The 27,893-nt window shown below is 39.4% G+C and overlaps 2 protein-coding genes and 1 pseudogene across 8 annotated transcripts; 2 read left to right on the top strand and 1 right to left on the bottom strand.

The window, feature by feature from the left end:
* Window positions 1–112: 112 nt before the first annotated feature.
* Window positions 113–4,688, bottom strand: LOC5513780 (poly(A) RNA polymerase GLD2). Its single transcript, XM_001633988.3, has 3 exons — window positions 4,295–4,688; window positions 2,273–2,489; window positions 113–1,233 (listed from the first exon to the last, which is right to left on the bottom strand). Exons 1-3 carry the CDS (start codon window positions 4,601–4,603, stop codon window positions 773–775), a joined length of 987 nt encoding a protein of 328 aa, XP_001634038.3. The 5' UTR covers window positions 4,604–4,688; the 3' UTR covers window positions 113–772.
* A 1,184-nt stretch (window positions 4,689–5,872) lies between these two features.
* On the top strand, window positions 5,873–7,100 carry LOC116619030 (annotated as a pseudogene).
* Window positions 7,101–11,634: 4,534 nt separating this feature from the next.
* Window positions 11,635–27,615, top strand: LOC5513774 (spermine synthase). 7 transcript variants are annotated; one of them, XM_048721930.1, is made up of 12 exons: window positions 11,704–11,813; window positions 14,359–14,511; window positions 19,795–19,980; window positions 20,230–20,332; window positions 20,905–21,044; window positions 22,042–22,133; window positions 23,036–23,190; window positions 23,644–23,733; window positions 24,914–25,025; window positions 25,662–25,741; window positions 26,895–27,013; window positions 27,556–27,615. In XM_048721930.1, the coding sequence occupies exons 3-12, from the start codon at window positions 19,796–19,798 to the stop codon at window positions 27,605–27,607; spliced, it is 1,128 nt and encodes a 375-aa protein (XP_048577887.1). In that variant the 5' UTR covers window positions 11,704–11,813; window positions 14,359–14,511; window position 19,795; the 3' UTR covers window positions 27,608–27,615. The 7 variants fall into 7 exon arrangements, with proteins under 7 accessions (XP_048577884.1, XP_048577883.1, XP_048577890.1 ...); XM_048721927.1 differs by lacking the exon at window positions 14,359–14,511 and having other exon boundaries at window positions 11,635–11,813; window positions 20,233–20,332; XM_048721926.1 differs by lacking the exon at window positions 14,359–14,511 and having other exon boundaries at window positions 11,635–11,813.
* Window positions 27,616–27,893: the final 278 nt, after the last annotated feature.

The following is a 27,893-nucleotide window of genomic DNA, read 5'->3' as shown; positions in this document are numbered from 1 at the left end:
ACACTGGACTGTTGATTAGTGGAGACGGAAAGGATATGGGTAGGGGAGTTAAGGAGGAGGGAGGGGGGGGGGGGGGGTGTGAAATGGAGTTTGAGGAAACTGACTAAATAGATTTCTTCCATTTTTTTTAATTTAAAGACTGTGTATAAAGATATAATTATAGGAAACGACGAGTTTTGTGCTTATATTTACATTTTTTCTATACGTGATACTTACAAACTTAATAAAACATCTCGCAGTGCATATAAGAGCGCATTGAATCATAAGTGAATAAAATCGGTTAGCGAAATCGATACCCTTGTTAGCAGGAGACTCATATCAAAATTTGGGTGACCTTCAAACCTCGGCCAATCTCTTGGAGGCCTGGGTCTAAGGACTTTTCAAGATTAGTGAGATAAAGATTTGACCAAGCGATCAAGTTTTTCTAGACAAATTTTTGCCGCGAGTCTCAAATTGACAGAAATCAGGATTTTCACCTTGTTCCTGGAGATCCGGGAGCGTGAAAACTTCAGCTTTCTAAATATGGGCATCAATGTCCATATAAGGCAATGCATATGAAGGACGCTGTCCGTGGGGAATATGTGTGTTGCAAGAGAAGATATAGTGGCAAATGAAAAAAATAACTTGTCAAGGGTGTCAACTTTTAAAAATACCTTATACGGGCAAACTCGTCATAATTTACCGTTAATCCTGATGAAAGCAGCATTGCCGAAACGTCGCAAAAAAAAAAATAGAACCCAGTGATTCAAGAAATTGCCTTGATTTCTATAATCTACATGATGTCATTTAACTCCGCGCCTATGCGGTCAAGTCGATTGTAAGCCCTTCCGATCGCACCTTTAATCTCCTGAAATGCGTAAAGTCTATAAACAGAGCGCGCAACATTGGTACGATCCGTCGGGTCCTCAATCCGGATCTCAGGGTTCCTCCATTTCTTGTTGTAAGGCAGAGGGAGGAATCCTGCGGTGCGGACTGAAAGCACTCGTGCCCAATTAAAGCTCGAGTAGTAGCGGAAAAAGCCTACTAGTAACTCTCCAATGGAGGCAGAACTTCTAGATGAATACAGGCTTACTGGAGGTGGGGTATACTCATTTTCCAGATGTTCTGCCACCTTTAGGGCGCTTGATTCGCTGAAGAACCCGTGGAATTGTGGGTCTTGCTGCAAGGAGGGGAGTACTGGGGGCGAGCAGCCGACTTGTAGGTAGTGAATGACAAGCAGCACTAACGCGAAACCTTGAGATAAAAATCAAATCGCTTAGAGGGAGTCACGCAATATCCACACCACAATCGTAAATAGTTGACAACGATTGCGTTACATTACCATGATAAGACTATACCGCGTAAACCTAATTACCATGACGATACAAATGCTGTGTTTAAACTTAAGAGTCAACCTAGGTTCAGTTTGTGGTTAACTGAACCCTGGTTAGGAGAAATGCGTTTACACTTGAAAACTTAACCTCAGTTGATCATTCAGCTGGAACAGCGCCGGTGTTATCAATTTGAATTCTGAGGTCAAATTGCTGCTGCGATTATTGTGATTTTCCTGGCCGTTCTTGTTATTCTGTGGTGGCTTCTGCTTACAAGATTCATTATAATTCAAGATGATCTTTTAGGGACCACCTTGCCTGATGTTTTCTCTTATGTTTGTCGTTCTCGTTGAGTTTTTTTGTGCTAGAAAGTTAGCGATTCGCAGTCCCTTGACTTGAAAACAAGTTTGTTGTAAAGCATTGTGTAAAATGTCCAGCAAAATGCGCGGATCTAGAAAACATGTGGTAATCTCATGGCTATTGAGTAAAACTATTTGAGAAATAACTGACATCGGAAAGCGATAGCTGACAAGAACTGTCAACAGATTTGCCTGTAACCTCGGTTGAACGCTCAAGTGTAAACACAGCAAAAGACATAAGCAAACTAGGGGACATGAACACGCCCTGCTAATCATTTTCTCATAATTCTCAGAAACTAGAAGAGAGGGGGAGGGGAGTGGCAAACCCCCCCTTCCCCCCCTTCCCCCCCTTCCCCGGTACTAAACCTACGTCCATATTCATCCATCCATTTCTCAGATCTCATACCTTGCATTCATTTCCTATACTAGTAAACAATACTGGAGGGCATTTTCCCTTGACATTATATATACGTGACGTCACCATAGACCAGACTGAATTTTGAAAAAATCAAAACTTGGATATTTGGCTCAACCATCTGTGAAGTACAGGATTCCACTTCGACAGAAATAAAACACGTTACGGCAACAAGCGAAATTACAAACCTGAAAGTTTGTGGTCTCGGGCATTGGTTATACGAGCGCTCTGAGCCCACGCTTTGATGACAATAACCAGCGGTTTGACGCGTGAGTCCAGCTCTCCATAGCAACGCATCAGGAATGTGTTAAAGACTGTGTTAGTGTTCTCATAGCTGATGTCTCCCTCCAGGTCACGTGACCTGTCTTGGAGGATCACAATAGGAACCACGGCACCGCTGACCAGCTGCATTATGGGAAAAAGACGAAGATGCGTTATCACGTTTTCCAGGCGAGGAATTACGAGGTGAAAACTTGGCTTTCGCGGGTCGGTGTTTGTGCTGCCCTTTAAAATACGTTATCTTCGTACCAAATTCAGGCCCGTACCCAGGACTTTTCTTTGGGCGGGGGGGTGCGAAATCCGGAAAGAAAGTGTACTTAATATTTCCCGGGGGAAGGAAGGGGGAGGGGGGGGGGGGGTGAGTTTTCTGATAAGAACCAGACCACCCCGGAAGAACAAAAAGGGATTTATGCAATTGCAGTATCTCCATGGGACGATTATTGTTCGATTTGGCTACAAAAAAGTGTGACTTTTAGAATATGACTTACCAGGGTGATCTAAAGTTATATCAAGATTTAGCCAAAATTGTCGTTTTTGCCAAAGGAAACTTATATATTATTATTTGAAAATAACTGCATTATTCTTGTCGTTTTTAAGGTTGCCGTACCGCAGGTGCTTTGTAAACTTTATGACTTGTAATCAGAAGAGAAAAACAGTGACTGTGACCATCTTTAGTCTATGGAGAAATATCTATTTTCTTCATGTGAGAAAATAGCACGTACATTTTCGATTCAATTTAATTATTTATTTGGCACTTTTTTATCTTTGATTCACGGGCGTTACTCCAAATACTTATTGAAAAACATCTGGAATTCTGGAAGTTCTTTAATCATATCTTACTTTGTAGCGATGTCATAGAGTTTCAGGGCTCAGTACTACCACGCATACTGTATTGTACATGACATTTTGTACATGACATTTTGTACATGACATTTTGTACATGACATGTTGTACATGACATTTTGTACATGACATTTTGTACATGACATGTTGTACATGACATTTTGTACATGACATTTTGTTAATTAAATTCGTGACTGAGAAACAAAACTTGTTCAAGTTTGAGTATTTGGCTAGTGAATTAAAAAGAGACCGGAATTTGTAGGTTGATTTGATTTTGATTGTATTGAAATGAATTTTGACTCATTGTGTTTGCAATACGTTAAATCAAAGGAATCTTTCGCGTTTATTTGGTTTGCGCAATACACAGAGCGTGTACCACAGGTTCTTTTCTTTTAACATAAACACTGATATGTATACTGTATACATCCTTTAAAGCATTTATTGGATATCTAGCAGATTTTAGAGGAAATATCCAATGTTCTTTGAAATGGCCATATTACAAATGTAAGCAATTTGATCGTTTATACTGTCATATATATGTTAAAAACATTATCACGTAGTTTATTTGCAGCTCTTGACATATCCCGGTAAATTTGGTTGCAATCAATCGGTGTTAAATTCATTGAGACATAAAGCTATTTAAGGGCCTCAGCTATCCTCATGCCCCCCCCCCCCCCCCCCCCCCCCCCATCCCCTTCGGGATAACTAACTGAGCTTTCCTTGACAAGTCCTTCATAACAAGGTAGCCCCACTTAAATTACAGCTTCTCTCTTTTGTGGTTAAGTACTTTAAATAAATAAAAGAACTGGACCAAAATCAAAGCCTCCTCTTATTCTCGCCTGAGAGCGTGCATCAAAGTTATATCGTTCATAAGAATCGATAAAACAAACCAAAGTGAATTAGCTCTTAAAACAAAAGTATAAGCTCAAAATTTCCCAAAAGCTTTAGCTATCTTTCTCTATTTTATTCGAAATACAACTATAGATTCAGATTGACTCTCAACTTTGATGCGAGCTGAGAGATGCAGAAACAAGGGTAGCATCATTTGCGATGTCATGATACATGGGATGTGAGGCGCGTATCGTTACCTCTGTTTGTAGTCTGTAACTTTCAGCTTTCGCTTTCCTCTCGATATTTCTCAGCACTTCTATCTTACTCTCGTATCCAGAAAAGCTTTTCTTGAGAAGACACATGTCGCAGTCGCTCCCTTTTGCCGCAAAGCCCGTTACTGAAGATCCTACTAACACTAGTTTCATTCTTCCGGGATACACACTTTCCACTACACTGCTTAGATGCCTCAGCCAGTCTCGCTTGCGCTGTGAATCATTCGCACTTTCCTTAACGCTTTGGTGTTTTCTCTCAATATCCTGGCTAAGGCTAGTGTAGGTTCTCTGCATTGTGTATACTGACGATTCACTATATTTATTTCACCTTCAAGGATGCTTACGCCAGATATAGCTTTGTTTGCAATATCGATTCCGGGAAATAGTTGACAAGCGCATGCGCAGTTCCACTCGCTTCAGCGAGCACAAAGAAATTTCTTAGATGGGGTAAAAAATAAAATAAAAATTGAATTAAAGATTAGCTTTCAGAGCCCTAGCATAGCAGGCCAATGGCAAACTTAAGATTTGCAACGGCAAGGACTACGACTAATGCTGTTTAAGCTGATAGAGACGCCAGACCTAAAAGACGCCTGGGGTCGAGGTACCGTTTACTTAAACCCGCATTGTCACCAGTTTACTCCCGGAAGTCCGACGGAAACCTCAACCGTTAAAAGACAAAAGAATCTATTAGAATCCAATATATTTAACAGGCCATCCGCTCTAAATTATCGATCACATCCTCAAAGAAACTTCCAACAGACACACTGCTTTCAATATTTCGAAATATTTTTCGCGTTTTCCGTTAAAAATCATCGGAGATTGCTGCGTAATCGACTGGAAGTAAACTGGTGACAATGTGACTTTAAGTAAACGAGCTACGAATGCTCTGCGCAGGTGGGGGGGGGGGGGAAGGGGGGATGGAGGCTATGTATACTGTATGTCACTGACTATTTTCATTATTTCATGCCATGTTAGTTAATTTATTTATTGTTTATATTAATGCATTTATTGTTTAATATTCAAAACACTCCTCTCGTTGCGAATACTCCGTGTCTTCATGCCACATTTGTAATGATGTCGAACCACATTTTGTAACAGCGGCCACATTTCTTTCAAAATAACCTCGATAGTACCCTGAGAACCAAGGGTATACAACGAGCCCCCCCCTTCCCAAAAAACGTGTAAATGGCATATTTTGCCGTTTCAATATGTTCTGATGCCGAAAATATCCACTCCAAAATTTCTGGAAAAAAATCATGTTGATTTTTATCCAGGAGGGATCATTCCTTCTCTTTTCCCAGCCAGCATTGGTTAGGCATTTACGCACACGAATAAATGCCCGCATAACAGATCGGAACGATTTTTTCCGAAGCGTCACTAAAAGCGGCTGCTAAGCAGACTACCGCTCAAGTGCCCCCATAAATATACCCAGCACAACTAGTTCGACTCCACCATCAAGAACAATCAAGGTTCACAGGGCCATGATCAAGAGGGATCGCATTGAAGCTTTTAAGTATCCTCACATTTTACAATACCAACTAGATATGATAGTTATTGCAAACAATGGTGATGAGGAAGAAGGAAAGGGAAGTGGGGTTGAAAGGGAAATATTGTCTTTGTTTAGGTACTAAAAGGGTTCCCAATGTAAGACATGACTTCCATAGGTCCGAATGGGAAGCAGTTGGGAAAATACTGGTATATGGTTACACCCTGGCCAGCTATTTTCCACTTTGTATCTCACGAGCATTCATTGCAACACTTTTATTTGGTGAATAGAGCTTGTCAGATTTTTTCTTTTAGAGTCATTTCAGTGAATGTACATACCATTGGAGGAAAAAGATGTTGTTCAGAAATCACTTAATGATTTTGATGCCAATGATGATGACCTGTTGGAATTTTTGACAAGTTTTAAGTGCTCTAGTACACCATCAGCTGAAGGGATCCATGCAATAATTCTAGAACGTGCACACCAGGAATTGGTCCAAAAGGCAAGATATATTTCCGATTGTATGGGTTCTGTTATCAATCCTTTAAGGGGGTATTCACCTTTCCAAACTCTTGAAGAATTGAAAAACATCTACGAAGGTAAAAAAACCTTTTGCTAAAAAAGTAATCAAGATGCTTGATGCAGAACCACAGAATAGTGCTGAACAGGCATGTTTTGATCATTTTAAGAGGTACATTAAAAATCTCCAAGGGAAAGAACTTGAGACGTTTTTACAGTTTTTAACTGGAAGTAGTGTTATTGCATTTGACCACATCCGTGTTAGCTTCACAACACTGGAAGGTTTGCAGCTTAGACCAATAGTTCACACATGTGGGCCTGCCATTGAATTACCCTCTACCTATCAGTCATTTAATGAATTGTCGGAAGAACTTTCAAGTTTGATGAGGGAGAAAGAAGCATGGTATTTTGATACCATCTAGACTTAAGTTGCATTTAGTTTAGTAGAACAGATGTCAACCTTAGCTTTGTTAACAAAGGCTTGTACAGCATAGAAGTTGAAAAATCACTTTCAACAGTTGTTTTAAAGAACTAAATATTGAAACCATATACTTTGCTGCAGAGTGCATCACAATTTCAGACAACTTGTTTCAAACACAAAATGTTATTTACCTGCATATTTTATGTGGTTAGTAGTACTGAAAGTTTTTCAACGATTCAACAATACATATATACAGACAACAGCAGACTGAAATTTAGATGCTATGATTTTTGTATTCAAGTTTACATTACACAGTGCAGTAAATGGTAAGAACACTTTATCTTAGTTCATGTTAATAGCAGTCATTGCTTATGTATGTTAAAAAGTGTTGAAAATGTGCAATTAAAACTGTTATTTTTGCAAGTTAAGTGGCTCTTCAGTTACATTTATAAACTACTATAACTCCCCGGCTGACTTGCTATGACCCAGCACAGGATAACCAGAAGCTAACAAGAATATATTTTCATTCATTGCCGTAGAAGGCCTCGAAATATTGGAGGGGCACAATACAGAAATATTAAGAAAATATTGGGGAAAATATATCGCAGCCACGCCAAGCACTGAGCTTGAATTTTAAATGGCCATTAATCCAGTCTTTTAAAATTAGTTTAATTATAAATGGTTATGTCCATCTTTGTATTGATAAAAAAATATTTCTTATCATAAAATAAAGAGCACCTTTTTGCCTGCATACCTGACATTCAATAAACACCTATCACAAAAGGTTCTCAGTGCAAATGGCAAATGGCTTACGGGTTCTAAGTATTCGTAAAATTTAAGATGTTAAATAAAGTCTAGCAATGTCAGAGCCGAGCATTGGTTACCTTTAATGGATAATTGTTTTGATTTATCCATATTCTTCAAGACGCATGGTTACTTTCGGTCGTAGAACTGCATTTGCCATTCGCCATTTGCACAACCTTAATTGAAATAGGTGTATATTCAAATGCTCTGACAAACTGTGGAACGTGTCCAAATTGATCAGCCTGACTCTCACATTCAGAAAAAAATGGCTGGACTTTAAGTTAAATGTAATGTAGCATTCACTTGTTGCCGCAGAGTGGTGCTTACTACAATTGTTATTTAAAAGTTTTTGTTGCTGTTGCAGTATTTGTCAAACCGACCTCCATTAGGACCATTTGATTATTTTAAGATACAAAAGATGGACACAGGGTCACACTGATAGATAGGCCTTTAATTAGCACAGCATTTTTTTCAAAAATTGTTAAAGAGTTTGCTGTTTTGTTGCAAATTTTCAGTTTTTGCATCAGGACAGTGATCTTTCTTAAATTCTCATGAATGCTTTTGAAAGTTTTTGTCCAACTTCTTGGTGATCCATACTAAAATTTTATTTAGTAAAGAGGCATATAGGAAGAAACAGCCAGATATTATTAACTATGATATGTTATTGGTGTTCATTCATTTGTTGTTCATCAAATGTGCAGTTGCGTTTCCCATTGAAGTCTGTACTTGCACTTGTGATGATTGTTTGATGGTTGTTGTTGCATGTCAAATGCATGGCAACAAATCAGACATGTAATTTTAGAATGTAGCATGAACCTGGATTGGTTGTTGTTGTTTATATACATACATTTTAGAACACTAACCGCTTCAAATAGGTACAAACAAATTGTGATTTTTACAAAGAAATAAAGTTGTTGTGTTCTCTTTTTGTATGTTTGTAATATGCCCCTAGCCACCAGGAGTGTTCAGTTCATGGAATTATGTGCTTCTTAGATGAGCTTTCTTGAAAAGTACCAACCATTTCTTCAAATAAAGTAAAACCATCATACTTACTTCATGGCTGTAAAAGAAAACTATCAAGGATTCTTACAGTGTCCAGGAAATGGTTGATGCCATCATCAGATTCTGGGTTTACGTAGCTCATTAAGTACTGCAGTTAGATTTACAGAATATTCTGGAACAAAAACATTGTTGTCTGTATCTCTATCATCAATGTGCCCATCATAATCAATGCCATATTCATCCCAATCAATCACAACAGAATCCTCTTCTGCATTTAGCATCCCCATATTCTAGAGTGCCAGTGGTGTCTGGTGTCCAGTTGATCCATGATGATTCCACTGACTAATGAATTCTTGCAGTGATGCATTTATTCTTGGTAGGAACACGTACTGTAATGCATATAAATGAACTTCATCGAGAGAATCGAGAAATCTCCCATTTTCAAAGAAGTAAAACAGATCTTTGTAGAATGCACTAGTAACGCGGTTAACTTCTGCCCATAACCGCTCAATCCTTTGATTGTGTATACTGTGGCCAGCAATGAAGCTACCTCTTCCTGTACCCCTGTTGTTGATCATATATCGAGCAACATCAACATTTTCCATGCCTCGATGGCCACGTACTCTAGAGGGTAATCCGTAATTAACAATGTCATTTTAAAATAGATTAAGTACAGTTTCAGCTTTGTTATTAGTGTGGCATGCAAGATATATTATACTTCTACTAAAACCGTCAATATATCACTGAATAACAAAACTCCAGGTAATAAGTTTGTGGTTCGAATCGAGATGCCACTTGGACTGGTAACGTTATATGCCCGTCGGCAAAAGGCATATCGTCTTCTAATGGCTCTTGCTACTCCATCTATCCTCTTCAAACTTGCTCTTACTCTTACCCTTTGTACATAAATGCCCTTTCCTTACAGACTACCACGTACATAGCTTTACCAACTATATGGGGTGCGACTTAGGGTGTCGCGAATTTCACGATCCAATGCTTCGTCGGTTATTTCTGTGGAGTTCTCTACCAGTCCATATTGTATTCTTCTTCTATGAAGTTACCTAATCCCTTAGGTAATAGCTATACTTGGCCATTTCATATCAGTCTCTCGAAGCTGTTCAATCTGCTTCTTGGTAATTATGTAGGATGATCGGCCGCCTGTACTTTCCCTGCAAGCCACGGGTCTCTGATCAGTTCTGCACTGTGTATCTCTAGAGACAATCGTTACACTTGCATACCTGTCAACCTCCAAAAATCACAAGGCTTGAGAATTTTTGGGGGGAGGGGTGGGGTATATTCATTTTTTGGGGGAGGGGTGGGTATAATAGAAAGCTCTCGCGAACAAATCCACTTATAAATCACCACACGAGGGTGTTAGATAAATTGCACTATGCAAGGAAATTATTGCTTTTAATATTATAATAGAAAATAAGCAAAATGACGATTTCCTATAGAATAATTTTTCGGAAGCGCTAAAAAGCGGGAGATTTGGTGCCCAACGCGGGAGAGCGGGAGAAGGGGTCCAAAATCTTGAGACCCCCGCTTAATGCGGGAGAGTTGACAGGTATGCACTTGATCACTTGATCCCCTAAGTTAAACAATCAACCAACTCTTCAACGCGCTTTTTTGTATCAGAATCTCTTTGTTCGTTGCCTGAAAAACTGATTGAAATTGCAACAAGGAGTCGCAAATGTTCTTCCAGCTTTCTTTGGCAGATTTCCAGGCCTACATAATCAGTTGATTGTTCACAAGTAGAACATCTTCTCAGAAAATCGCCTATGGAATCTAGAAAGTCTCTAATATCGTCTGAATCAAGATGAGCTTGTGTCATTTTCCTCGGCACCAGAAGAATGAAGTGTCTGTAAGCCTCCGTCGTCTTGTCTTGTAGGACTTATCGCAGGCTCGAGTTTAAGAAATCGATAATTTCGACGGATTATCGATATTCTCGATTGGTAATCGATTTTTTCACCACTCGATTTCCCACTCTCGCCTCGACTTTCCATTTCTCACCACTCGATTTTCCAATCTTCTCACCTCTACTTTCCATTTCTCACCACTCGATTTCCCAATCTCGCCTCGACTTCCCATATTTTACCACACGGTTCGTCATTCTCACCAGACAATTTCCCTTTGTCACCACATGATTTCTGTTTTCATATCTCAATGCCCCTATTTTGAAACACTTTTGTCACGTTTGGCTTGCCATAATATGGCAACCTCTAATCTTGTGGCTTGAATTTGATGAAGCTATGTCTCCAATCTTGCAGTTAGAACATTTGTGGTTTTCTTTCATTATTTTGAACCTTCGTGACAAATGCACTAACAAATTGCAATCCATAACAAGCATTACATGTGTGCATATTTTGATCAAGTAACGCGTACACAGTCAGCCCAATCCTAATTTAATACTACTATCAGTAGTTCTAAGAAATGCATGGGGAAATCGATGTTTATTAAAAAAATAGTTATCGTAAAAAACAACCAACAGAGCTTGAATTATAGCGTTTGAGTCTTTTTTATTTCATTTTTCAAGATAGAATGCTTGTATGGCGAGCCAAGAGTTGCATGTTTGAACTATCTATATATAATTTCGGTTATAAATCAATGTACCCCCCTAACCGACCCTAGAGATCTCTAGAACCTTGTCTTAAGAACTCGTCTTTAGGCTAGATCCGATGCCTTATGCTAATCATGATGCTGATAGCGAGCTGGGAAGAATAATGTATCATTTATTCACCCGCTGTACGGAGGACATGTTGAATTTTGGGGGTAGCGATGTGTAAATCCGAGACTTGCCGAGGCGCCGAGACCCGCGTTTCAAATCCGAGTTTCATTCCCTTACCATGATTGTACAATATCACTTTTAGCTATGGAGGTTATTTCAAGCTGAAAAGAAGACCCATGCTTATTAACTGTGAAACAAGAATAATAAATGTTTAACTTTTGACAAGTTATTTACAACAATAATACAAATACACTACAGCAATTTTGGAAAGAAAAACGGAATTATTTTCGATTTTATAGAAAAAAATAGTGTAATATAATAAAAGCCACATCGACCGACGGCAATTCACATTTATTTGTGAGGTTTACTAAGATGCCTTGTTAATGAATTCACGGTCAGGATTCCCTTTAATTAATGATTACTTGCAAATCATTGGCTCGGAGATCTCCTATGTAAATCAAGTAAATATCAACTGTGCTAGCAAAACAAATTCTTGCAAAGACGTTGGCCTTGGCGAATCTCACACAGCAGAATCTTACACATCAAGGTAATAATATCAGAGATATTAATATAAATATCCAATATGTTAATAACAAATTGCTTTACTGTGAATACGGAAAGATTTTGTTTCAAATACAAACTGCAGGCAAGCGCCGCTAGACTTGCTATCATTTAAATTCTCTCGTTTTACCCTCGGAATTTGCAGAAGGCATATGATAAAGCCTGTTTTTTTTTCACATCTATACAAAATGAAAACCACACTTTAAAGTAATACATCATAGTACTGATAACTCTAGAAAATATCGTTTTCGGAATGTAGTATATCAAAGTCTAGGGTATAAAAAAATATAGCCAATAAGGTTGCAGTAAATGCGACGCTAAGAAAAAATTGGCGCAGGAAAGTCATTGTGATTTCCGATTCGTTCCGAGAAAATTCGCTTCCATTTGGTTTTGTTTACTTTCCGTGCGGTGGCTTAGAAGGAGTAGGGAGGGGAAGCTTGTTTTTAAGCCTGTTATCCCTTGCTGTTTTGTATTCTCCTGCTAAACTGATGCCAAAAGATCCAAACACCTCTCAGCCAATGCAGTTTAGAGAATAAAAACATATATTTAAAAGCATCATTAGAGACTTAAATTTAGTCGCCAACGAGACTGTCTGAGCATGCGCATCACATCCCATGTGTATGGGGTAATTTATAGGTTAGCGAAAAAAAATAATTTATCATGAAAATAAACTTTAGACCATGTAATATTGTGTTTGAGTCTTCCTTTATTTCAATTTTGCCGATAAAATGTCAGTCGAGCGAGTTTGAAGCCCGCCACGAATTGTGTTTCTTACTTTGTATAAAGAGTAAAAAACACAATTCGTGAGAGTTTCAGGGCTCAATACTACTCATATACTCTATTGTACATTTTATGACGTTTTTTTTAAATAAAATTCGTGACTGAAAAACAAATCTTGTTCAAGTTTGAGTATTTGGCTAGTTAATTAACAAGAGATCGGAATTTTTAGGAATTGATTTCGATAGTATTTCAATGAATTTTGATTCACTGTGTTTGCAATAAGTTAAATCACATAAATCTATGGGATCTATCGCGTTTATTTGGTTTGCGCAATACCTAGGTTCTTCCCTTGTAACATAAACACTGATATGTATACTGTATACATCCTTTAAAAGCATATATATAACAAAATTGGATATCTAGCAGATTTTAGAGGAAATATCCAATGTTCTTTGAAATGGCCTTATTACAAATTATACATCTATTTCAAGAAACGTTGTCAAAGAGCGCTCTGCCGCACGCGCCCATACCGCAAGGTAGTATGGGTAATATATGTTGTTTCAAGCTCTGCAATTCTTTACCGCCGACACGAACTTCGTTGAACGCTATCTGAATGGCGGTACAGTCTGATAATTTTCTAAATATATATCTGCGCGTCCTTAAACAAGTAAACAAGAGCAGGTTTGGCACCTATCCCGTAAGAGGTGTCAAACGGAGAATCTGAAGCTACACTAAAAGAAAACCTGTTGGCAAAGTGCCTGAACAAAATAGCAACGACGACGGCGACCGACTGCAGGGGGAACCCATAAAGCTTTAATACTTTGCACCCAATTTTGAAATACTTTAGATAAAATGAACTCGTTTATGTATTCCCCCCCCAAAACTAGAGTAAAACCTAGAATCTTATTTCTAATAGCGAACAAGGATAGTCTAGTTTTCAGCGCACACGTTCCCGTCCTCGCTACACCATGAAACCATGTTTTTACGTTGTCGTTTGAAGTAAAACGGCTGAAATGTATCAGACAGAATCCATTTCAGAGTATATTTCACGTCTGGCTCTTTGAATTCTCAATTTTTTTCTGCGGTCGTCTTTCGCGTTGTCATCCCTATTTTTGTCCCTATTTTTGCAGATACCTTTTACAATTGTACGGGGCACATAGAAAGAAATGGCGCAGTGTGTTCGATAGATAATGCAAGAAACTGTACCATCCAGATAACTTGCCAGCGAAGGTCTTCACTATAAGACTGCGGCATATTTACTGAAAACCTGTTACAACATATATTACCCATTCCACCTCGCGGTATGTGCGCGTGCGGCCGAACGCTCTTGGACAACGTTTATTGAAATAGCTGTATGTGGCGCGTTATTTTGAGCCCGTGTTACAAGTGGCCAGTCCAAGCGCATGCTCCTGCAAAACGTCACCCTGAGAAGTCGAAATGCATTCAAACTATTTGAGAGATTTCGACAACATCGACGCCAGAAGTGTTCTGTGAGATGTTAATTATGCTAAACGCTATATTGAAAACTTCACAGAGAACATTCATTAAGTCCGCTAGCACAGAGCAGCCGATCTCAGTGTCACGCAATGTCCACATGATCTCATGCGTGACACAACGTAAAAGACTTGAAGTTTCACAGCCCATTGGAGACTTTAATTAATGCAATTATCTGTTTGTCCTTGTACCACAAGGTCCTTGTTAAAAAAGCTAAAGGATGCAAAACCTTCTATCATCAAATCTGCATAAATTCGCTTGAGTAGTTTTGACACGAAAATGATTGAAACTGTCATTATTGATCTTGTCTACAACAGCTTGTTGTGCGGTGGTGGACTAAACCTTCAGTTGGCACCAGTACAACGCGTCGCTCTGACCTCTGTCTTCGCTGTGTAAACATTGCCTTGGCATCTTCTCTTATCCTTCTTGATTCAAATACCAAATATTCCGTGCGTAGCTGTCACTAACAGGTGCGTAGTTGTAAAGAAAAGTGAAAATAAGTTTTATAAATATCAGTCCTCCCGATCCAAAAATAGACATGATAGCTTGTGTGCTCTAGTTAAGAAACATGAAAATTGCCAACGGATCAACGGACGGGGATTGTTCTGAACGTCCAATTTTCCTACGATAAGCTTTCACCTTCCTTGATAAAAATTCGAAAATCGTTTGTATGATGGACAGCGAAAAGACAAGTCGCTCCTGTAGAGCATACAAGAAGTGACCTTAAATCAGTGTTATCTTGTTGTAACTCCTTAATGAGTGCACCAGAATAAACTGATACTCCCCACCAATTGGCGAACCTCACCTCAGTTGTTACAATGCGCCCTAGCTAATGCAGCCATAAATCATTAAAATGTTGTTAGAATTCGTCACTATCATAAACTGTTGAACGCAGTGCCCGATGTCCGGCAGCTGGAAGGGATGCTTGACTAGATACCCGGCAGTCCGATATGTTACTATTCATATAACTTTTTTTCTAACCCAAATGCTTTCTTTTGAATATATCTATCACAGAGGCTAAATAAGGAGTAGCCGCTCAATGTCTTGCGTGAGCTATAGTTAATATCAACTATGCGTAAGCCAAATGAGCGGTAGTTTTTAATTTTTTTTAAGAACGCGAGAAAATGCTACCTTGAATAACAAATGTCCTTCTATCGTCGGTATCCTTTCGGGTCCCAGGATCAGTTGGGGTACTTTTGGGGACCATTTCGGGTCCTGGGATCGTTTAGGGTCCTGGGATCATTAGGTCTTTATTTAAATCTTAGCCCGGGGTACGCTGTTATCAAATCTACATATCGTTTGCACTTGACTAGTTTTGTCACGAAAGTAATTTTAAGGACTCGTTGGAACATTCTTCATTTGGCATCGAGATCTCGAGTTGTTACTGGTTACCAAGTAAGTGACTAAACAAGCAAAATACGAACTTTTATTCAAAACTCTTGCACATGAGAACGGCTAAAACTAATGAGATTGGTTGATATCTGCCACGTATTTTTAAGAGTAGTAATTGACAACCTGTGAAATACACTTAAGCTTATTTCATAACGAGCCGCATGCTCCTAGCAACGGAATTTTTTACCCCGGCCCCTGTGGAGATCGATGCTTTTTGAGCATCGATCGATCGTTGTAGCCTACTCGTTGTAGGCTACAACATTCCAGGTAACACTTCGATCCACTAATCCCAATTACCTGTCAGAAGAATGACAATAATAAATGATGCCTCGAATTACCTAGTAGCCCAACCATATGCGACAGGCTTTCATTTTCAGTTATGTTAACTTTTGATTTTAGACATTTGATCACATCTTTTTGTGGGAGCCATGGATGTGGGTAAGCAGCGCACAAAAATCGTATTAAAGAAATAAGATTCAATCGCTAAAATGGCAGATTAGAGTCCCCAAGATGCGCCAAATATTTATGCATCGCGTACATGATTATTCGGGAAAACACAATTATTTTGTTTTATTTTATGGCCAAAAATATAGAATATTCGTAGTTTAGAGAAAGGTGGCGTGAAAGATCGCGACCAGGGCCAGGATTGAGATGAGGGAGTAGAGGAGAGGGGTCATGGTCGGAGTGCCTTGGGCTCTCAGGTTTCTATGTACAGGGCTGGGTCCAGATATTGTAAGTAAAAACGTGGCATATCCCTAAAGCTCTCAGGCACCTAAAGTTCCAGGATTTTACTAATTGGATCCACCAAACAGGATAGCATAGCATTGACATATCCCTAAAGCTCTCAGGTACGCAAGTACCAGGACTCTATTAATTGAGTCCACCAAATAGGATAAATAACAAAGAAAAACGTGGCATATCCCTAAAGCTCTCAGGCACTTAAAGTACCAGGACTTTACTAATTGGATCCACCAAACAGGATAGCATAGCATTGATATACCCCTAAGGCTCTCAGGTAAGCAAGAACCAGGACTTTAGGATATAGAGTAAGTAAAAACGTAGCATATCCCTAAAGCTCTCAGGTATCTACATAAGTACCAGGACTCTATTAATTGGATCCACCAAATAGGATAGCGTAAAATATAGTGCGATATATGTATCCCTAAAGCTCTCAGGTACCTACAGTTTGTACCAGGACTTCATTGATTGGATCCACCAAATAGGATACAATAGCACACGTAATAAACTTTTTTCCTCCGACTCTCCCCCTCACCTCTGCCCCCTCTGTCCTTACTCAACTCCCTGCTTCTAAGCATCTAAAAGTCGACCGCGTTCTCGACGATAGCGCGCAAATCGCATGCAGCACGGCGACCTTACCCTTTCGTGCTAGTAACTTTGAAATGGAAGAAACCCATATGATAACCATAAATTTAGCTGCTTTCGGACTCCCGCCATTTTGAATTATTTTACCGCGCTTTCCTTGTTTTGATTCCAGTCGTCTTCCCTGCTTGATCGTCCCGGCCTTCGAAACACTTAGAAGTTTTAGCGACGACCAAAAGCCCTTGAACACCGTACAGATTTCTAATAGATTCCTTTGTTTAACCAAAAGCATGTGCTTAGCGATGTGTGTACTCTGGTGATTGAGGACCTCGTGTCAAACATTTGCTTTCCTGTAGATGCATCAAACATTGAAAAACAGAAACTCCTCCATATAGATAAATCCTACAAAATCATAGCCACAAATACACACTAATGTCTTTGTTGTCTTCTGTGTTTTATGGGTTTATAAAAACCAATCTTACGAATTTACGACTTTAGAACAATGTTAGGATCCAAGTATCAAGAATAATATCATAATATCATAATATTAAAAAATTGCCAGAGCTGTTCGATATCGTGCTTTCGTGCAACTTCACATCACCATTTTTTTATCAAATATATTATATATTATATTATTTATACAACGACCCAGTAGATACAATGGAAATGCAAATATGTTTGGAGTGGCCCTGAATTCTGTGTATAACTCGTGCGTATGTTTATGCTTAATTACAATATTTACTTATACAGTTACTCTTTAATACTCTTTGTATCATAATTGTTCGTTATTATTTGAGCAATACTTATTGTAATTATTTTAGCTCTATATGCCTCCTAGTATTAGCGAAAGCTACTTATAGGAGTAATAAATCGAAGTATCGAAGCTTGGCCTTCGCATTAACCTTCGACCCAAATTCTTCCTACTCGATAGATCGCTACACACGCTATTTCCATATAATCGCATTGCTTTTTTAGTATCCAGGCGGATCAACATAACAGTGCACACCACGAAATTTTGTGGGGGCACAATACAGAAACAGGGAAATAGCTGCGTAAGTCTAGCTTGCGTTGTCGCCCGGATGCCTGCACATGAATTAAAAGAGTGGGACTGGAACGAGCTCTTCGGTTACGTCGCATCCCCGATTTTCAGGGAGACTGTTTTTATGTTTTTATCGAGATAACAGGTCAATGTACGAAGTGTTTTCTGAATGCGTGGATGCGTCGTACTTGACAGTATTCTTTCTCCACCTCTGCTTACACAAAGCAATTCATGTATCAATGTCTAGCTAGCTAACTAGCTTCAAATCGCTGCGTTTGTGGTTCAAAATAGCTCTCGTAGCAACGTTTTCCGACCTCAAGCTGAAGTCTGCTCTCGCTAGCATCCTTGGCAGGTGAGCCAGTAATGATCTTCAGCCGATCTCACGCTGCGGCAAATTAAATACAATAAAAACGTACAACTGTTTATATTTTGAGAATGCATGCAACACGATAACGCCACGAAACACGCATCGATTTTCTTTAATCTAAATAATATTCATACTTTACGAAAAAAATGTTTGTCTAGACACTAGACAAATATTTGCCGCTAACATCTGTCAGACCTGAGTGCAGTAACCACATAGTGCGCTGTACAAAACACATCTTGACTGATGTTTTATTCGATAATCTATATATAGGCTAAGATACGCACAGAAAATATAGGTTTAATAAACAGAGCAGATATATGCTAAAATACGCACAGTAAATATAGGCTTAAATACGCACAGTAGATATAGTTTTAGATACGCACTGTAAATATAGGTTGAAATACGCACAGTAAATACAGGTTGAATATATACGCAGAGTGAATATAAGCTTAAATGCGCAGAGTAAATATAGGCTTAAATACGCACAGTAAATATAGGTTTAAATACGCACAGTAAATATAGGCTTGAATACGCACAGTAAATATAGGCTTGAATACGCACAGTAAATATAGGCTTAAAGATGCACAGTACATACCGTAAATGACCTAATAAATGTCCGGGGCGTTTATTAAATTTCGATGGTCCGAGGGGGGCGTTCATTAGATAGGAGGCGTTTATTCGAAAGGGGCGTTCTTCACAAACTATGAAAATATAACAAATCCATTCAAGTGCAGTGAGGTTCTAGTCTCAGCCAGGATCACTTTAAATTATAGCCTGCGTAGCAAGCGTGAACCGTTTGACGAATGAAATGATTAGTATGCGGTAAACGGAAACGAAAAGTAGGCCTCGTTATATTCCTGGATGTTACAATACGAGGACAAAATGAAAGAAAATTGCTGACATCCTAAGCAATGAAATGAGGAACGTTAGAGAGCGGTACCCTCATTTTGGACTTTACATTGACGGTACGACGTTACAAAACGCTACTTGCTTATTGAATTACCATTTATATTTCCGGAATTCCGTCGTTTGTTTTTAAGCTGGCAGGGAAGGGAGCGGGGGATGGGAGGGGGGCGTTTAATAGGGGGGGTGCGTTTATTAGAGTGGGGCGTTTATTAAAAACTTGTAAGCTTAGGGGGGCGTTCATTAGATCAGAGGCGTTCTTTTAAAAAGGGGGCGTTTATTAGGTCACTTACGATGCACAGTTAATAAAGGCTTAAAGAAGGCCAATCACGCCACCATTTTATTCTCCCACTCAATGGCGAGTCACACAAAGCATCCATTTCCTTCGGCTAATTTAAGCGATTAACATTTTTGAAGTTTCCTTACGAATAAACCGCTGTATTTCCAATAATAAACAATAACAAAGGAGTGGGTGATCGACATTCTTTAAAGATGCACAGTAAATATAGGCTTGAATTTGCACAGAGGCTCGTATTATCAATGAAAATTAATGCAAATGAACCAGGTGCATTGTTTTATATTTATTTGCATGCATTTGCATTGGATACGGCTTAAGAAAAATACGACGTTTGTGAATTACCCTAGAAGCCTCAAATGGCCCATTTAAGTCGTTAGTTGAGAAAGCAAGAACTTTGCGAAGAAAGGCTTGTAAATGTGTCTTTTCTTGGACAGGATGATGATTAAACACAGTTTGCTAGACTTCAAGGTTCCCCCGGATATCTGTCTGTCCTCGGAGCAGATCGAGGAGAAGATTTCTGCTGCATTACACAAGCATCTCCAGGTGAAGGGTCCTGTATTCACACAGCGTGTCAAAGGCTTTGGGGACATGCTTATTTATGAAGCGACCACAGGAAAAAGGTGATAGTCCTGTATGGTGCTAATGATGGTGTTGAGGTTGATGCTTGTGGTGTTGGTGATGATGACGATATGATAGTGTTACTTATGGTGATGATGATGTGATGATGATGAAGTGATGATGATTGTTTTGATGATCATATGTAATTGTAGTTTATAAACGTTCGTTTTGATGATCATGTGTAAATGTAGTTGATATAGCGTTCGTTTTGATGATCATGTGTAACTGTAGTTGATATATCGCTTGTTTAGTAGCCACTGCACGGTGCACATTCTTCCTGGTGGTTTGATCACCCTCGATATCATGTTCAACGATGAACCCAATAACAACGAAAAACTAGACCCAACATTTTGGGTAAGTTATACACGTAGTCTTTGCGTCTGTTTTCCTACAATCATCATCAGCAACACCCCTTTCACATCGCTACCATCACCGTCATCACCATACATCACCATCACCGTCACCACCATACATCACCATCACCATCACCATCACCATCACCGTCACCACCATACATCACCATCACCATCACCGTCACCGTCACCGTCACCGTCACCGTCACCGTCACCGTCACCGTCACCGTCACCGTCACCGTCACCGTCACCGTCACCGTCACCGTCACCGTCACCGTCACCGTCACCGTCACCGTCACCGTCACCGTCACCATCACCATCACTATCGCCATTATCACCGCCACCATTATCACCACCACCATTATCACCATTAACAACTCCACCATCGCTACCATCACCATCACCATCTACACCATTGTAACCGCCACCGACACCGTCATCGCTACAACCATCATCTTCATCATCTTCTTCAACACCATGATCACTATCACCACCACCACCATCATTATCACCGTTGATCTGTTTGTTTCCTTTTATTGACAAGATGGCTTTCTAACAAGGCTTTCCTTTTAGTATTTTCTTCCTCTGAGGAAATCGATCGAAGATTCGCTGTTCGCGAAGACTTCCGCCATCCCGCCCATTACCCGCGGGCGTGAAATCAACCCTTACTATGACACTTCCGACGGAAGGTTAAAGGAGTATGACTTTGACCGGTGAGTCAGAACTCCGACAGAGCCCAGAATAACATGTGTTATCATAAACAATTTTTAACCAAAAATAGCAATCTACGTAAAGTTTCATATTCCCAAAATACTGGACATTTTATAGACGTTTACCTGATATAATATACCATTACCTAGTACCAATCTTTCTGTTTTCCTGATTCATTAAGAAATGTCGATCAATCACTCCTTTGTTATTGTTTATTATACAAAGTACAGCTGTTTATTTGCAAGAAAACTTCAAAATGACAATCTAAGAAATAAGTCTAAAACGTTATTGATTGAAAAAAATCTTGGTTACTCGCTTGATGCATAAAATGCCGGCCTAAAATCCCCAATAACTTTTGTCATGAAACAAACAAAGAAACAAAGAAAGAAACAAAAAAAAGTAACAAACAAAGAAACAAACAAATGAAACAAAGAAACAAAAGAAACAAACAAAGAGACAGAGAAAAAAACAAAGCAACAACAACAACAAAAAAGAAACGAAGAAACAAACAAACAAAGAAACGAACAAAAACGAACGAACGAACGAATTTGGGAAGTAAGTTTATTGGGATGCGAGAAACGCACTATCCGATTGTAACGAATTTTACTAGCTATTTAGCGGGGCAACAAACAAACAAACAACAACAACAAAAATTTGGGAAGTGAGTTTAGTGGGATGCGAGAAACGCACTATCCGATTGGATCGAAGTTTACTAGCTATTCAGCGGGGCAAAAAAGCAAGAGGGTATTATCAAAATTATAAATTTCGTGTCAATCAAAATAGTGATAATCGTTTGCTTATTGACCAACTTTCTTAAAGTTTTACATCGGTGGCCACAGTAGAAGGCGTCTCACTATAAACACTAATAATAACACTATATTCGGCACGATGCATAAATATAATACAATAATATAAATAATCAAATGTTTAATTCCTGTTGCACCCCCCTGTTTTTTTGCTAAACATTTGTTTAAAATGTTTGTTTTCTTATGATTGCAGGGTGGTGTACCATGAGCAATCTCCTTACCAAGACATTCTCATCATGCACTCTCCTCAATTTGGCAACATGCTCTTCCTGGATGAAATCGAGAGTGAGTACACATCATCCTTATCATCATCACCCACCATTATCATCATAATTACCATCATCATAATTAACATCATCATAATTATCATCATCATAATTACCATCATCATAATTGCCATCATCATCGCCATCATCATAATTACCATCATCATAATTACCATCATCATCATAATTACCATCATAATAATTACCATCATTATCATCATAATCACTATCATTATTATTACCATCATCATCATAATTGCCATCATCATCGCCATTATCATAGTTACCATCATCATAATTACCATCACCATAATTACCATCATCATCATCATCATCATAATCATAATTACCATAATCATAATTACCATAATCATCACCATCATCACCATCATCATCATCATCATCACCATCATCACCATCACCATCATCACCATTATCATCATCATCATCATCATCATCATCATTACCATCATCATCATCATCATCCGCAGCACCTTCAGCTTTAAAGTCACCATCGTAATTGTCATCATAATCATCATCATCTTCATCACAACCACCATCATCATCACTACCACAATCGCAATCATCATCACTGAACTGAAGGGTTATTATTTTTTCGTCACTCGTGACGGGCGCAGCCATTTTTCTATTATTTTAACTTGAATTTGCCCGAAATTACGTCAATAACTTAGTGTAAATTGTCTATTTTTTAAAACTTAGCTGACAAATGTTTTTTTGAATTTCTTTCCAAGGTGTAGGAGAGTAAGGTGGAGGAGGGGAAGGGAGAGAGGGAGGGGGAGGGGGAGGGGGAGGGGGTGATAGACCCCCTCGGATGAGCCTCTAAACCACAACAACCAGGTAATCGTCAACACTTGTCACAAAATGACCTCTCTTTAATTTATGTTGATTCTTGTTTTTTAGTGCTTGCCGAGAGCGATATCGCTTACACCCGCGCCATAACCGGAAACGGAAATGAAGATTTCGAGGACAAAACCGTGCTCATCCTTGGGGGAGGGGACGGGGGGATCATTCACGAACTCCTCAAAGAAAACCCGAGATTTATCACAATGGTCGAGATATCCTTTAAAGACAGGAACAATTTTTGTGTTACACTGATTGTCACATGTCACGTAACGCATCACTTCATGCATGACACGAGTCACACAACACTTGTCACGTGATAGAGATCACGAAACAATAAAAACATAACAGAGGTCACAGAACACTTGACACAGAACCGAGGTCATACAAAATAACGCTTGCACGCTTGTCAAATGACACAAGTCACACAACACTTTCCAAATGACACGCGTTACACAATGCTACTCACGTGACGCGCGTCACACAACACTTTTTAATGACATGCGTCGTACAACACTTGTAACATAACACTCGTCAAACAACACTTGTCACAGTCACACATTACACTTGTCACACGTCACACATCACACTTGTCACACGTCACACATATGTTATGTTGGTCACATTCCAGGCATAATTTTTCCTCGTCTTTCCTTAACGTTGTGTAAATCGATCAACTCGTAATCAACGCAGCAAGGAAACACCTGCCTGGAATTTGCGGCAGCACACTCGGCTCGTTGGAAGGTCCGACGCACAAGGTATGTACAGATACTAAATAGCATAAATACTTAAAAAAATTGACCTATTATAGCTTGTCGCTAATGTCAATGTGGTTGCGACAGGTCGAAAGCATAACATTACTGAGAAACATACATATTCCATCTTCTTTACTGCAAAAGTAATGGTACTGGAAAACACACCTTATTCTTACAAACAATCAGTATCCATAAGCACCTTAGACCGTAGAATTATTATTTGCAATTCGCCTTTGGCACTGACGTTTTTTGAAATAGGTTTATTTTAGCGCTAATGCGAAGACGATATAACTTTAAGGTAACAAATGTGAATGCATTATAACCTAACAAGCAAGCTAACATTTTTCAGCGCTAATGTGAATGCGGTATAGCTAACACAATCTAACATATTTCAGCGCAAATGTTAATGCGGTATAACTGACGCAGGCTAGCATATTTCAGTGCTAATGTGGATGCGGTATACCTTACACAAGCTAACATATCTCAGCGCTGATGTGAATGCGGTATACCTTACACAAGCTAAAGTATATCTCAGCGCTAATGTGAATGCGGTATGCCTTTCACAAGCTAACATATCTCGGCGCTAATGTGAATGCGGTATACCTTACACAAGCTAACATATCTCAGCGCTAATGTGAATGCGGTATACCTTACACAAGCTAACATATCTCAGCGCTAATGTGAATGCGGTATACCTTACACAAGGTAACATATCTCAGCGCTGATGTGAATGCGGTATACCTTACACAAGCTAAAGTATATCTCAGCGCTAATGTGAATGCGGTTTAACTTACAAAAGCTAAAGCATATCTCAGCGCTGATGTGAATGCGGTATATCTTACACAAGCTAACATATCTCAGCGCTGATGTGAATGCGGTATGCCTTACACAAGCTAACATATCTCAGCGCTAATGTGAATGCGGTTTAACTTACACAAGCTAAAGCATATCTCAGCGCTGATGTGAATGCGGTATACCTTACACAAGCTAAAGCATATCTCAGCGCTAATGTGAATGCGGTATACCTTACACAAGCTAACATATCTCAGCGCTAATGTGAATGCGGTATACCTTACACAAGCTAACATATCTCAGCGCTAATGTGAATGCGGTATAACTTACACAAGCTAACATATCTCAGCGCTGATGTGAATGCGGTATAACTTATTACGTCCTCGTGCAGATCATCGTAGGGGATTGTATCGCATACCTTCGTAACTGCATCCGGGAAGACAGAAAGTTCGATTACGTCATCAATGACCTGACCGATATACCAATCAACCTCGAAATCCAAGGTAATACAGTAAAAAGCCGATGCCTCAAAATATAAGAAACTACTAAGCCAAAAAGATTCAAAAGGTTCTTATATGATGGGTTACTCCATGAAACATTTGCCCTTCCATAATGATAAGATTACCGATGACATACATACAGTAGGATAGCAAAATGGCTATGCATTCAGTCACACTTTGTTAATGATTATAATATTTGAAGAAAAGACAGTGAAGGCACAAATACAAAATTTGTACAACACGAAAACCTGATGGGTGGAGATGAATGGAAGAGAAAGAGAAAGGCTAGCTCTGCTGGCGGGGTAAAATAGGATCGAATTGTTGGTAGACGTACAATCATGTTTTGGGTGTGCATCGGGGGCGAAAGATGAATTATTTACCAGCCATTATTCATTATTCCTGCTTATTTTATTTCGATAATTCATTATTCATGTCATCATTTTTCTCAATAATTCATAATCGGATTTATTCATATAATTCATTCTCGTTTGTGTTACTATGGTTTGTCCCTGCTAAAAGAGCTTTTTCTACCAGTTTCTTTCGATCAGTTCACTTATTCGTGTCGCCTCTGTTCTTTCGCGTTCTCGTTTACCCATCTGTTATAGCACTCATCGCCTTCCATCGTACTAACTCTTGCAGATTCTCACTGGGACTTTATCCGCGACTGTCTTAACTTGTCTCTCCAAGTGTTAAGCCCCGGAGGAAAGTACTTTGCACAGGTCAGCCTTCGCTATATATTTACAAAAGTACAGTAACTCTCTCAAAGAAAATAAGATTGTCTGTGATAACGAAAGCTGCGACCGGGCTATGGTGATGCCAACGTGTTAGTGGGGATACTAATACTACCAATACACATCACACAGGAATGCGTATATAGGAGGTACACACTCTTCTGTGTCTATCCCAAATGGTTGACCTAGGTACCCGAGTCTCCAGTTCCCATAAGTGACGTTCCAGTCAAATACCGTGTATTGCAACTGGGCGTAACAGTGCTATGAGTGCGCATCACATCATTATTATAAGTGTAAATTGGCTCTGTTTAGCGGATATCAATTGTTCACTAAATACACACAAATAACGATTCTGATTGAATTTGAAATTTTCAAATACAGATAGTTTAGAGACTATGACTATCCTATAGCCCGTGCACGCTAGCACAAAGGTACGTTCGTTGGCTCTGGGAACGAGATTGCCTTAGCTTCGTACAGACATGTTGGCTGTTGTGTGGTAAGAGGTGCGTTTTTGAAACTCCCCCTTGAATGTGCTGACTAGCACTATGTTATTAAAAGAACATTTACAAGCGTAAAGTATTGCGTTTATAACAAAAATGCTGTGGTTGAATACTCAGTTTATGAGAAAAAAATTCTTTTTATATTTTTTTAATTCTTTTTATAATACTTATTTAAAAGAATAAAATGGGTCGGGAGTCTATTGCTCAGGTCACCTGGAAGTGAAAGTAATAAACAAAGCTGCTGAGGTTATTAAAAACACACAAGAATATATAAACGCGCTCACTTCCATATAAGGAAAGTAATCAATTCCTTATTTGATTTACCTGCAAGATTATTGCCATTTTTAGGGTAACGCAGCTCAGTGGCTTCGTAAACGTTATAAACTCAGATAAGAAGAACAAGATGATAACTTTGACTAAATTTGGGCAATTGAAATATTTTTTCTAAGCTTTCTTGGTAGTTTCTTGGTGTTACGGAGCACCAGCACAAAACCACAATGGAACAAAAGCCAAAAACAAAGACCCTAGAACGAGACAATAAAATAGAGTACAAAGGCCTTGAGCACCAAAAACAAAGCTCTCCGTAAAACCAAGGCCAGATCATATGAAAAATGGCATCGATTTGTTTCTGTCATTAACAGGGAACCAACGGAGCCACAAATTACGAAGCCCTTAAGGTATATGAAGATCAGCTGAAGCAGGCATGCTTTCCGATTGGCTTCCAGAGGCATCACGTGTTCGTACCTTCCTTCATGGAACAGTATCCTTACGTTATCACGTGATCCCCACGTGTGATGTCCGACAAAAAAGAGAGAGAGAGAGAGAGAGAGAGAGAGAGAGAGAGAGAGAGAGAGAGAGAGAGAGAGAGAGAGAGAGAGAGAGAGAGAGAGAGAGAGAGAGAGAGAGAGGAGAGAGAGAGAGAGAGAGAGAGAGAGAGAGAGAGAGAGAGAGAGAGAGAGAGAGAGAGAGAGAGAGAGAGAGAGAGAGATATGCAAGCGTACTGTACAATTATAAAAAGTTTGAACTATTGAAAAATTGAAAATGGTCTTCGAGTTATTGAGATTTTGAGCTACCGGGGGTAGTTTATCTACAATAAAGGGTTAGAGTTGTGGTTATTTGATTCATTGTATCCCGTGGTTCGGGTTACCACCGGGGTTAAAACTACAGTAAATTTATGAAGTGAATAGTTAGCTCGCTCAAGTTATCAAGGGTTCCAGATATTAGTATTCGACTGAAGCTCAAATTGCTCAGGATAACGAACTAAATGCCAAATAATTTGATTCCTTGACATTTACCCTCCAGGTGGACGATATACGAAGTATGGAAAACAGAGACAAACAAAGCCAGCACATGACACAGACAGATCAACACCCCCCCTTACCCAGGATCCCGTAACAGACGTAACAGGGGGGTCCATGGACATGAAGTTATAGTTAGTTATCTTGTCCCTCAAGCTCCTTTTTAGAGCTATGTGGACGGGAGGGGAGTGGGGGTGGGTGGGTAGAGCTATGTGGACGGGAGGGGAGTGGGGGTGGGTGGGTAGAGCTATGTGGACGGGAGGGGTGTGGGGGTGGGTGGGTAGAGCTATGTGACAGGAGGGGAGTGGGGGTGGGTGGGTAGAGCTATGTGACAGGAGGGGA

The sequence above is a fragment of the Nematostella vectensis genome, chromosome 14, assembly GCF_932526225.1.
Source record: "Nematostella vectensis chromosome 14, jaNemVect1.1, whole genome shotgun sequence".
In the NCBI taxonomy this organism is placed as follows: Eukaryota; Metazoa; Cnidaria; class Anthozoa; order Actiniaria; family Edwardsiidae; genus Nematostella; species Nematostella vectensis.
The sequence above is the reverse complement of the archived record's forward strand: the minus strand, read 5'-3'. Positions and strand labels throughout refer to the sequence as shown.

Excerpts from the sequence above, each read along its gene's own strand:
- LOC5513780 (XM_001633988.3), bottom strand. The coding sequence starts at position 4,603 with ATGCAGAGAACCTACACTAGCCTTAGCCAGGATATTGAGAGAAAACAC. Across the intron at positions 2,490-4,294 it reads GTTACAGACTACAAACAGAG|CTGGTCAGCGGTGCCGTGGT; the intron begins GTAACGATACGC and ends CCCATAATGCAG. Across the intron at positions 1,234-2,272 it reads CCGAGACCACAAACTTTCAG|GTTTCGCGTTAGTGCTGCTT; the intron begins GTTTGTAATTTC and ends TTTTATCTCAAG.
- LOC5513774 (XM_048721926.1), top strand. The coding sequence starts at position 11,650 with ATGAATTCACGGTCAGGATTCCCTTTAATTAATGATTACTTGCAAATC. Across the intron at positions 19,981-20,229 it reads GAAGCGACCACAGGAAAAAG|TAGCCACTGCACGGTGCACA; the intron begins GTGATAGTCCTG and ends TCGCTTGTTTAG. Across the intron at positions 20,333-20,904 it reads AACTAGACCCAACATTTTGG|TATTTTCTTCCTCTGAGGAA; the intron begins GTAAGTTATACA and ends CTTTCCTTTTAG.